This window comes from Dromiciops gliroides, chromosome 1, assembly GCF_019393635.1.
Source record: "Dromiciops gliroides isolate mDroGli1 chromosome 1, mDroGli1.pri, whole genome shotgun sequence".
In the NCBI taxonomy this organism is placed as follows: Eukaryota; Metazoa; Chordata; class Mammalia; order Microbiotheria; family Microbiotheriidae; genus Dromiciops; species Dromiciops gliroides.
The window spans coordinates 687,871,501-687,884,184 of NC_057861.1; the positions used below are offsets into that span (position 1 = coordinate 687,871,501).

At 38.9% G+C, this 12,684-nt stretch overlaps 1 protein-coding gene across 4 annotated transcripts in view; it reads right to left on the minus strand.

Annotated features, from left to right (window-relative positions):
- The window catches only part of GRB10 (growth factor receptor bound protein 10), a 278,346-nt gene that overhangs the window by 55,794 nt on the left and 209,868 nt on the right, over positions 1 to 12,684 (minus strand). The window contains exon 1 of one of the 4 annotated variants that reach the window (XM_043971141.1): positions 1,292 to 1,379. The exons of the other annotated variants lie outside the window; for them this stretch is intronic. Within the exon in view, the coding sequence (XP_043827076.1) occupies positions 1,292 to 1,297 (6 nt within the window). The 5' untranslated portion in view covers positions 1,298 to 1,379. Of the gene's footprint in view, positions 1 to 1,291; positions 1,380 to 12,684 lie in introns of those variants that run through there. 4 annotated transcript variants of the gene reach the window in all.

Sequence of the window (12,684 nt, forward strand, 5' to 3'; positions counted from 1 at the left end):
TCAGGATCACAGAAAACATCTTAGGAACCACTCTAACGGCAGACAGGACAGGAATGGTATGTACCTCACTCTGTGATTTCTTATGAATAAAGATTACAAGTAAAGGTTACATAATGAGGGATGGTTTCAGGTTTTTAAACTGAGTTTTACTTGGGGTGGGTGAGTCGGGGAGGAAAGTTTTAAGCAGGCAGGAGAGTGCTTGATGGAGACAAAGAAAGCCACCAAAAAGTTAAGAAGGGGTGGGGTGGGGGAGGAGAGGTAAGTCTTGGGAATAGGAAAAAGAAAGAATCTGTTGAAGGGAGATAGTATTAATTACATTTTAGAGGAAAAGGGAGGAGATAAAAGATATTCTTCAGGCATAGAGCTCACCTCTCCTTGCTTGACACATGAGAATATGGGGAGGTAAAGTGATTTTGTCCAAGGTCAAAAAGCTGGTAAATAAATATCAAGCCCAGGTTTCAAACCCAAGTCCTCTGACGCCACATCTAGTATTCTTTCCACTATTCCTATGAAGGAAGAGGAATCCTCCTCAAAGTATTAGTGAGGGGGGGGCGGGGAGGGAGGAAGAGAGAAGGTGGAAAGATGTATTATATCACTGTAGACAGTATTCAATAGCTTTGGTATATTTTTGTTCAATTTTGTTCGGCATTTAAGAGGATGTGCTTTTAAATTAAATTTGCTACCCTTAAATTTAAAAGCTTAAAGAATCCATTTCCTCGGCCTATAATCTGAAAGTCATCCATGGGACTGTGGTGAGCAAGACATTTTTCTACCAAATACCATTAAATTCACAGGTTCCTAGAAAGGGTGGGGGAGGTGGGAGGAGAGGGAAATTCTTTCCCAAGATGATTAATTTTATAAGATTTTCAACCTACAGCTAAAAGGATTAATTGTAAAAAATGCTGACAAGACTCAACTCCTGATGAGTGAGACCTACTAACACTAATTATTCTCTCTACCAGTCCAGTACCCAGTGGTGTTACTTATATCCTTGTTTCCTGGAATCCCTGCCTGTAGAAACAAGTCATTCCAAGCAAAAATGATTGGCTCATCGCTGAGACTGCTCCTTCCAGCCTGATTTTTCTAGCTCTGCCTGTCACATTCTATCAGCGGCACAAGCCTCACAGCAGAAAGCCCTTTTGCCCATGCAATAGCAGAAGTAAGGATACACCACCTCCTGGCATTAACTCCTTGAAGGCCAGGCAAAAACACGAAGTTCCATTAAATGCAAGCTTAGACCAGTCCGACTCGGAAAAGAATAAGTACCTGAGATTGACTGCTCAGTTCTTACCCACATCCTCCAGTTGCCGAGGAATCCTAAGGGTCACAAGATCTCCAGAGCTGGTTTGAAAGCAAAAGGCGACTGTATCACACTCTCCTTTAGTCTGCCTGGTTGCTACAGACAGCCTCTGTAAATATACTATAAAGTTTCTTGAATCAAAAATGATGCAATCCCTGGGAGGTTGCCATCATCAGCACTACTGAGATAGTGACTGTCCTGAAGCAGGCAGACAAGGCACCTATTTTAAAGGTCTTTGAGATCACTTGGCCTCAATTATTCACGGGGAAAGTAAATTTCTACAGTGCCTTGAAAATGCAGTCTTTTCCTCAAAACAACTCTATGATCTGGTAGTATAAATATGGTCACCCTCTACTTCACTTTACAGTGGGGTGGAAACAGGGTTAGAGAAATGTAGCTACTAAATGTATGAAACAAGCCAGGCATTTAGACTTCAAGTTCAAGGATTTTCCCACTGTACCATGGGAGCACTGGTGAGTGGACTTGGACTTGGGAAGACCAGAGTTCAAATCCTGCCTCAGATGATTAATTAACTAGGGAAACCTTTCTGAGTTTCTATTTACTTATTTGGAAAATGAGGCAGATAATTTTAGTAACTACCTCACAGGGTTGCTTGTGAAGATCTAATAATGCATGCAGAGTACTTTGTAAAGCTTAAAGCATTAAATAAATGTCAATTATTTTTATTACTGATCACAAGAGAATTATCTATAACCATTTCTTCTAAAACAAACATCTTTTAAAGAGGGATAGAAACAGTAAGGGAGAACTTCATTTCAAAGCATGAAATAAGCTTCTATCTAGATCCATTAAAAGAAATCCACTGGCTTATGCATATACAAAATGCTAATAAATCATGGCAAACTTCAGTACAAACATAAAACTTGTTCTTGACTCTTTTCACTGTTAACAGTATCCTGGATTCTTGGATGGAACCTAGATCTTTCCAAAGGCATTGGGGATAGGAGGGAGGGAAGAAAGTTAATGCAAACTTCCAAGGCAGAAACAAAAACAAAACAAAACCTGTTATAATTCATTCAATTGATTGGAGTCCTTTCAGGGGGAGGGAGCAGTTTGGGGCGAAACTAATATAAATATCAACACTCCCAAGGTACAATGGCTCAAAAAACTCCTGGCTGCCATGGTTATCCTGACTTAGCAAGCTAGAAATAACACTTCTCAAGAACAGAAGGCTACAATGCTACTTCTCTCTGCTCATTCATTATTTTGCTGGTAAACTGGCTACATCTGGTATATCCAATTTGGATTCCATGAAATACCACTAAATAAAAGTTGTAGAATGAATGACACATGCTATTAATATATCAGGTATTATTGGAGAAGAGCCACCTTCTTCCTTTAAAAACAAACAAAAAACAAAAACAAACCGTGACAGTTTAAAGTAAAAAAAACTGGGTTCTTTTTCTTTCTTTTTTTTTTATGATCTGTAAGAGTATAAACAGTAAAGTGATGAGAACTTTATTCACAAAATTTTAAAACTGGAAGTGGGAATGGAGGAGGAAGAGAAGTTGGAACACAAATTTTTTTTAAATTGATGTTAAAATTTGCTTTTACATATATTTTGGAAAATAAAATTCTATTCAATAAAAAACTAGAATCAATAAAATCAATAAAAATAGTGATAAATGAATTATTACATGGGAGATTTTCGTAGGAGAAAAACAATGAATGGGTTAACTTTTTAAAAAGCGCTGCTCTAATTGAACAGCAATTAACAAAAGAGAGATGACTAATGATAACAGCAGGTGACATTTATTTAATCCTTTTTAAGTTTTCAAATCTTCAGTAGCTCCCTGTTGCCTCTAGGAAAAAATATAAACTTTTATCAACTTGGTATTTAAGGACTTTCACTTTCTGGCTCTCCGCCTAACCTTCCAAACTTCTTTCACATAACTCTCCTTTACACAGGATCAGATTTAGAACTGGAAGAGACCTTAGAGACCAACCAGCTAATCTACCCCCTTTTTACAAACCAGGAAACTATAGCCTGGAAAGGGGTGTGGGGGGTTTGGGGCTTGCTAGAGGCCACACAAGTAGCAAATAAATAGCAAAGAGCAGGGCTGGTACTGGAACCAAGGTTGTCTTCCTCTAAATCCGAGGCTCTTTCCACTGTGACATAACGTTTCTCTGGTTCTAGCCAAATTGGCCTACTTACCACTAATTCCTTTAACTCGGAATGCCATCTCTTTCCTCTGTGCCTTTCTAAGAGCTGTTCTCCCATGCCCAGAATGTACTCCCGTCCTCACCCTCTCTTAGAATCTTTTATTTCCTCCAAGGAAATCTACAGTGAAACTCTTAACCTGATATTTGGGGTCATTCTCCTCCTCCCTGGGGGTAGTAGTGGTGGGAGGAGATAGATTTCAGGGAGGTGTCTGTGAATTTTATGGGGAAAATTACAAAATGATTGCCCTAGAATTGGTTTCCTTGTGTATTTTATGCATTTAAAAACATTATTCTGAAAAGGGGTCCACCCAAGCTTCCCTAGACTGCCAAAGGGGTTCATGACATAAAAAAAGGTTAAGAACCCCTATCTTACCTAAGTCTTTTCAAATACCCTGGCTGTTCATTTTCTTTTCTTAAATCATACTATATTTATTTACTCTCTAAATGTTGTTTCTTCTCCCTCCCTCACCCCTTTCCCCCAGTGGAATTTCAGCTCTTTAAGAAGGATGGATTTGTACTTATGTGTGTCTTTGTATTCCCTAGCGCTCTGGTTTTAGGCAGACCAGGCAGAGCTTAATCAATGCTGGTGGAATTGAAATGAACTTCGGCAAGAGAGCTTATGTTTAGAAAAGGCCCAGCAGTGATCACTGCTACATTCTGATAAGAGATAAAGAGCACAATGGTTCAAGCCGCTGGTAAGTGATGCTTTCTCTGGTCATGCTGAAAGACAGGACAGCGAATTGTGTCCAGCATTGGCTCCTGACGTGAAGGAGGTCAGAGAAAAATGGGTGATCCTCTTCCACAGCTTGCTCAGATCAGAGCCACAGAGGAGAAATTCACAAGGCCTTGATAGGTATATAAGTAAACGCTTCGACTTGCCCTGCCCATTTCTGTTCAACACTGGGATGGTGTTGAATGTTACTTTGGGGGGAATTACTCCTGGAATCATTGCCACTGGAGGAGGCTGAGGTTGGTGGGATCTCTCAGGAGTCCTGAGCTGTAAATGTGATCTCTGAGGCTGCCTTAAAAAGGGCTAACTAACCAGCCCAAGTTGGAGAGAGAATAGGTCAAAGCTTCCATGCCAATCAGCAGTGGGACTGGCCTGTAACCACTACACTTCCAACCTGGGTGAAATAGGGAAACTCAGTCTCTACCACCCCCATACCCCCAAAAGGCTAATTGCTTGGGAATTACTGGAAAGTATAACCCAAACCCAATGAAATGCTTGTGGCCCTGACCTATGTGTCATTGCATAGAATGATCTAGATCTGAGAATGTAGCCTGTAATAAATCCTGGCTTTACTGACACTGATCACTGTGGCGCCAATGGGTGGAGACAAGGACACAGATTCAGTCAAGAGGCTGCCTAGGATTCAGCCAACTGACTTCCACTACTCCCTTCCCTTCTTTCCTGCCACTATACCACTACTATGGGTAGAAACCTCTGGAAGGGTAATTTGTAATGGTCAACTGGTCTGGACTTTGTATAAAATTGATACATAGGAAGAAAACTTTTGTGATGCCTTGTTGCATGCATAAAAATACATGCAGATAAAGGTCAGTGTAAGATCTGAGGCCTGTGCATGAGCACATTTTAGCAAGCCCGCAATGCCCACACACTATGACTCACCCTGATCTACCCTGGATTCCCAGAACCGCTGACTCCATGGTTTGCTGACCCAGCTTTGGCATATCCATGCCAATCCTTCCCCCGTGATGATGATAAAGTATCTACTGGCTTTTGACTTTGCTCATGTTCTGGTTTATCTAGCTGGCATCTCCTTGTCAATGGCCTTCACTGATCAAGCATTCAGACTCTGAATGTTCTTCTGCAGAAAGAAGCTACTAAAACTTTGGATAAACAGAATTATGAAGTTTCCCTCTTAAGCCCCCTATTCCCCCCCCAAAAAAAAACCCTATTTATAACAAAGAGAAAATAAATGGTACCGAATTGAAGTGGCAGGGTCTCTGAAAAGCATTAGCCTTAGTTTAAATGAGTAGGGTAACAAGATTTCCTGACGATACGGAAAATTCACTGCTTATGTTTTCAATGAAAGACCATATGACTAGCTTCAGGTTTAGGAAAATGTTGGTTCAAGTCTTGACTCTAATACACTCCCAAAGTGACCTAATTCGAGTCATTTAACCTCAGATTGCTCCAGGCAACATCAAGATGACAAATTGTAGATCAGTGTTAGCATTCCCTCTATCAGTGATATCACAGGTTCATGGGTATAGACTAGGAAAAAAAATATGCCATTGGCTAAGGGCCATCATTTAATATTCATTCATTTGATATATTTAATTGTCTAATATATGTTTACATAGCGCTAGGTTCATGGCAGTGAACAGATAGGAAAATAAGCTGTCAAAGGGCTCACATTCTAGTCCAGGAGTTGTCAGAGATATAGAGTGGTAATAAAAATTAGTATGTGGTACCTCCACTGAGATTCACTATAGCATGAAAGGTCAAGTTTGACTGTCAAGTAAATTCTAGTGATATGGGGCATTTTTGTTTTTCCTTCTACACAGGACATTCCATCCCCAACTTTGTGCCCTTGTATTTGCTGCTTCCCAGTCCCAGAATACTCTTCTTCCTCATCTCTGCTTCTTGGCTCCTCCGGTTTCCTTCAAAACTTGGCTCAAACACCACCTTCTGCAGAAGGCCTTTCCAGGTCTTTCTCAATGCCAGCATCTTTCTTCTGAGATATACACAGATATACACATATATGCATAGATATATACATAGATATACGTATCTGTGTGTGAAAAATATTTATGTATATATGTGTGTATTTACATATCTCTCTCTTATCACCCATCCATCCATCCATCCATCCATTTCCTGTGCATTACCAATTGTTTGCCTCTTGTCTCACCCATTAAAAGATGAATTCCTTGAGGGTAGAAATCATGTTTTTGTCTTTCTTTGTATCCCTACTGCTCTGCATGGTTCTGGACACACAGTAAGGGTTTTATAAATGTTTGCTGTTTTTGTTACCAAGCTGAAAAGGCTTCAAAATATGAGTCCCAGACAAGGATTAGACTAGCTTCGTTCAGTAAACCTTACTACCAAAGCAAAAGTTGTGGGATAAAGTTTTCAGTCCTAGAAATTTGCAAAGATTCTCTCTAAGGCACAGAGCAAGTATGGTCTACACACTGGGGGAGAGAGTACTCAGACCAATGAAATTACTAGTCCTTTGAAACAGTGAAATATTAAGTGTATAAGAGAAGCATTCTGTACTATGAATTATCAGTTACATTAAAATGGAAGATGATACGAAAGAGAGAAAGCAAAAAGATAAGCACCTGAAAGGTTTATGGAAAAGAAATAGCATAAAAGGCACATGGAATAATGTCTGTATGCAGTAATATTTACCCAAGACCGATAGATATAATAAGGATGGATAATTTTAAAGGGGCACTTCATCTTCACTTTCACAGCTCATGATAAGCATATGCAAAAAGACCTCCATGAAGAAAACTACTGTAAAAGAGGCAACATCTGTCACAGAGACAGAAAAAAAGAGCTAGGAAAACTTGAAAAATTCCTGCAAACAAAGTAAAAGTATACTTTGATGATTGGTGACTTTAATAATTATTATTAGTGAGCATTTATATAGTGCTTTAAGATCTGCAAAGAGCTTTGTATCTGTTAACTCATTTGATCTTTGCAACAACCCAGGGAAGTATCTGCTATTATAATCCCCATTTTGTAGATTAAAAAAAAAAAAAAAAGCTGAGGTACAAAAAAGGTGAAGTAACTTGCTGAGTAGCTACCACTGCTACATTCTGATAAGAGATAAGCGGTGAAAAGGCTCAAGCTGTTGGAAATTGATGCTCTCTCTGGTCATGATGAAAGACCGGACCGCAGATTGCATACAGCACTGGGTCTCGAAGGAAGGAGGTCAGAGAAAAATGCTGACCTTGTTGCTCCCACATTCTCCAACCACAGTTGGGACATAGCACTCTCAATTTTTGCATAAGGTAAGTTTTGCCATCAGACCATTAAAAATGTCACTGATAGCTTGTATGTGAATCCTTTTTTTAATGGGGAGAAAGGTCTCATATGCCTTCTTTCTACTTTTAAAAAGAGCTCTAAAGCGATTTCAGGTCAGAAAACCTCTTTGCTAGTAGAGTCCATGAGTGAGGTGGTTGGTAGGAAGCTAACTGAATTTTTATACCATACTCTAACAGGACTGAAATTAAAACTCATGAATAGGAAAGAGTGTTGAACCCAGCTTTTTACTGTTGCCCTGTGCTAACCCCTTAATTACGGCAGACATCCATCAATATTGCTTATAAAGCATTTGGGAGGTTTAGGGAGAGATTTTGTACTTGATAGTTTCATTTCACAGAAGGGGGGAAAGAAAGATAAAGCTTTACAAAACCAAGACTATATTTCAATCACATAATTCCCTACAAGAAAAAAAGAAAAGTAATCTACTTTTCTTCTAAGTCATATTATATTTCCACCAGAGGACAAAGAGAGTTGAAGACCACACACACACACAGCTGGTTTAACCAGGATTTTTCAGTGATATATCTTGAATAGGGAAAGCTTTAGTAATACAAACCCTCCTATTGTCTATTAAGCCAATTTATCAAAACTCCAAGGGTGACTGCCTCATCAAACTAAACAAACCACAAGGGCACTCAACACTTCAGGCTTAGCTTAGGGAATATTTAATGACAATAGGACCTTTTTTCGCATGGATTCCTGACGTATAAGTGGATATAAATTAAATTATAAATCTGCTCAAAATCAAGATTAAGAGCCTGGTATTACATGGGAGAAAACTCAATTTCTTCATATTTAATCTACTCAGAGACCTTGCATGGATTTTTTTAAGAGGCTAAGAGAGTAAAGCCTTAGGATTTGTTCCCCTTGATCAATCAAAATTATCAACAGTGGACCGATATATTGAAGAGATGAATTCACTTAGCCAATGTGCCAACGATACTGTACACATGGGCTCTGTACGCATTTTTTTACTCTCTGCTTATTGAGATTATATTAGCTCACGTAGGAACTGCCAACTTTCAAAGTGGTTGTTGTTGCATGTGTTTTTTCTTCTGCTGACAACTCAAGTTTACACTGCTCTGTTCCATTCCACCTTCAGATGGAGGTTGCAAAATGCATGATTATTGTTAAAAAAGAGAAAGTTCATTTTGACCGCTTAGTGGATTTCTTTTACTTGACCATCCTAAGCAGTCATAAGAGTTCTTTATTTTCCCTTCTATTTCTAATTTAGGGAAAGGGGTGGTGAGGAAAGTCTTAGGAGGAAAAGGTTAGCAATAATGCTACCAAAAAGAAGAGGGCAATTTTAACATTTTGTTTTGTTTTGTTTTAAAGGCAATGGGGGTTAAGTGACTTGCCCAGGGTCACACAGCTAGTAAGTGTCAAGTGTCCGAGGCCATATTGGGACTCAGGTACTCCTGAATCCAGGGCCGGTGCTTTATCCATTGCACCATCTAGCTGCCCCCAATTTTAACATTTTAAAAATACACAGGAGGGGGGGGGGACACAGAAGGAAGTTCAGAAGGAAGCAAAGACAAGCAGAACAGTTTTGAAAGTAATGTGTGTAATGTATTATATACTATTTACAAAAACAAGCAGCATGAAATGGAGACTTGTGGTTTTCCTATTCAACTTTTTTTTTGGTGGGGGTGTATATATGGAAATTCTCTCTCTCAATTCGTAATTTTTAAAAAATAAAAGGAAGAAAATGTAGGTTTGCAATGAGAAGAGATGGCTTTGCAACTGGCATAGTGACCCTGGTTAAATCTCAGACTCTCAGTGACTGAGTTTTCTGCTTTCAGAAATAAGGGATTTAGATTAGATCCCTTCCAGCTCTACATACTATTCAAACTATGAAACTTATGCGTCTAAGGCAATCTCAAATAAGGATTTTCCCATATACCATAGCTGTCTGACAGTCATATGAAGTAGTACTTAAAGCGATGGGTAATCTCATCTTTGCTTGAGGTCTCTGGTTTTTCTATTGAGAACTTTGCTTGACATTTAATCCTTTCCTCGTGTGTTAAGTTTCCTTAGGTGCACTTCCACCTCTGTGGCATAAGTTGAAAAATCTTTATAGATGAAAACATGTTTTAGTTTGCTAAATGTCGGTCAAGAAGAGGACTTGTCATTGTGTAAACCAAACTGGGAGATGGAGATCCAGACAGTCTGGCTGTTCATCTGAACTGTGACCCTGAGTTAGTATTGAAAAAAGAAAACTGTCTAAAAGACACTGACAGGGCTTTATTCTCAAGTATATTTGCTTGGGGAAAGTTGGCATCAGTTTGTGTGATAAAGCAGGTAGAAAAAAAGGAGGGGAAGTATTTTCCCCCAGGATAGTGGCATTTATTTATCTCTGTCCACCTATCTATTCTTTCTTTTTGGTGTAGGAGTGTCTATCCAGTTTTTAATAGTGTCTTCTTGCTGAACCATATTCACAATGGAAAGAGAGAAGGCAAGAAAATAGGAAAATATGGGAATATGGATAGATCCATGAAAGAGATGAAGACATTGGGGTAGGAGGAGGAAGAAAATGCTCATTTTTTTCCAATAACTTTTAGGGTTTCTAAAGATTTCAAATGTATCACTTCCTCAAGATTCTAACATCATTAGCAATACTATATCCGAATTGATTAACTTTGGTCAGATGTTCCTTGGCCAATGGCTCAAATAGATCAACTTCTAAAAAAAACCGAGAAAACAAAAAAGTTTATCTTTGGTAATACAATTTGCTAATTAATAGGAAGAATCCTATCATCCAACTCAGGCTAGAGAAACTACCTGAGGAACCAGATTGAAAGGCTAGAAAGGTAAGCGATGAGAGAGAATACGGCTACTGCATTTTGCTGGATTACAAAATAAGTAGAATTTGATATTGCAGGGCTACTTTCAAAAGCTGCAGAATAAATACAGAACATCTGCTCATGTTCAGTATAGGAATGAGGTTTGGGATTCTGCCAAGTGTATCCCTTCTGCAAAGCAGTGGCCAAGACCTTGGCATGACAGACAGAACTAATTCCCTTTCCTGCTTGTCTCTTCTTTAACATAAGAAGAAAACTTATCTCTTTATTTGGAAGTACTCCCAACCAAATCATGAAGGAAATTAACAAGTGGAAAAAGGGGAGAGATTCTTGCTTTATTTGGACAAAGATTTAATTTTCTGAAGATGATAAAAGTGAGACAACAGAAGAAGCAGCAGAAATTGCTGATAGTGGCAGCTCAGAAAACAAGGCTAGGACAAAGGTTCATGGGACAGAAATTGGACCCCACCAAACGGTTCTTTCCTTATTTCTTCTTAACACTGGCTATACTTACTTACTAGCTGTGTGATCCCAGGAAAGTCATTTAACTTCTGTTTGCTTTGTTTTCCTCTTCTGCAAAATGAAGATAATAAGTTCACCAACCTCCCAGGGTTGTTGTGAGGATCAAATGAGATAATATGTGTAAGGCACTTAGCACAGTGCCTGGCACAAAGTAAGTGATATAGAATATATATTATAATATATAATACATACATACATATATAAAAACAACTACTATATCACTACCACCAGTAGCAGCAGCACCACTACCACTACCACTACTACAACTACCACCACTGCAGCCACTACTGCCACTACTGTTACTACTACTACTACTACTACTACTACTACTACTACTACTACTACATCATCATCATCATTAAGTCCAGAAAACAACATAACTTTTATTACAATGTTTCTTTAGTTCTCAAGTTTGTCATAAGATCCTACAAATTGGTCAACTTCCCTTGTTCCCCCCACCCAACCCCCCCCAAATCCTACCCTACCACAAAAACAATAAGAAAACAATTATTTAAGACTCAGAAGGCTAATATTTTCATTTGTAATTAAAATAGAAAATGTTTAGAAGTACTTGTTACTGTTTTTCAGTTGTGTCCCACTCTTTGTGGCCTTATTTGGAATTTTCTTGGCAAAACTACTGGTGTGGTTTGCCATTTCCTTCTCCAGCTCATTTTACAGATGAGGAAACTGAGGCAAACAGGGTTGCCCATGGTCACACAGCTAGTAAGTGTCTGAGATCAGATTTGAATTCATGAAAAGGAGCCTTCCTGACTTCAGACCTGGTGCTTTATCCACTATGACACCCGGCTGCTCGTTTAAAAATACAGGCAGTCACCAAATTGAAAATGTCCAAAAGCAGAATATACCTTTACTGATAACTAGTCACCCCTACCCTACTAATAACTCCTTACCTTGGCTAGCATAATCCTTCTTCTTCTTCCTGCCACCACTAATAAAACTAAGGATACTACCTTCTACCACAGCTAGAAATCCCCTACCCACCAACCCTCCTCCATTTGAAATAAAGCTACCTGGGATACATTACAGTCATTTGAGAGATGTCAAGCTTCTAATTCCCTTCCATCTGTCCCACAGCACAATGACAACTGTAATAGCCCGAGCCACCTAGGGATTCTCTATAGATCCTAATTCCAATCTCTCCATGACACTGGTACCTTCCAGAAATGATCAGCCTCTATTGCTCATTCCTGTATATTCCCTTTAGGAGCCTCCATCTTTCTATTTCCCTGCCTCTTCATGAGAATCCCTCCACCTGCCAGTTGTCGCCCCAAACGTGCTCCCTGCTGATGTTCCCACCACATCCAGTTCCTCTTCAGTTTGAAGCTTATACTTCTGGACTAACAGTCAGGAGCAGTCTGTATAGCTGCTCCAGAGACAAGGCTTTTGACAGAAAAAAATGTGTTCCTAGCATCCTACACTGTGATATACTCATAACACTAACCTTTGGTAGCACAATGCATCCATAAATCAAGAACTACATATACATTCAATTTGTAGATATGGAATAACAATATGAATGAATTATGAATACAGGATTATGACAAAAAATGCAACATACAGAATATTTTTCATGTTCCCAAATTAACAAAGCTAATCAGAAATATGTGAAGGAAGTTTAATTCCCGCCCCCCCCCAATTTTCCTATAACTTCCAAAGGGATGGGGGGAAAACAAGCAGAAAAATTCTCACTCCTTAAAATGTTCTAAATTTTTCAGAAATTTTATATCTTTTAGAAGGATTTAGATAGAAAATAAAGGGTGCTCACAAAAGAAACACAGAATAAGTTTAAGTGCCAAAGAAGGAAATTTAAACAGTTTTCTTTTTGGAAAAGTGTG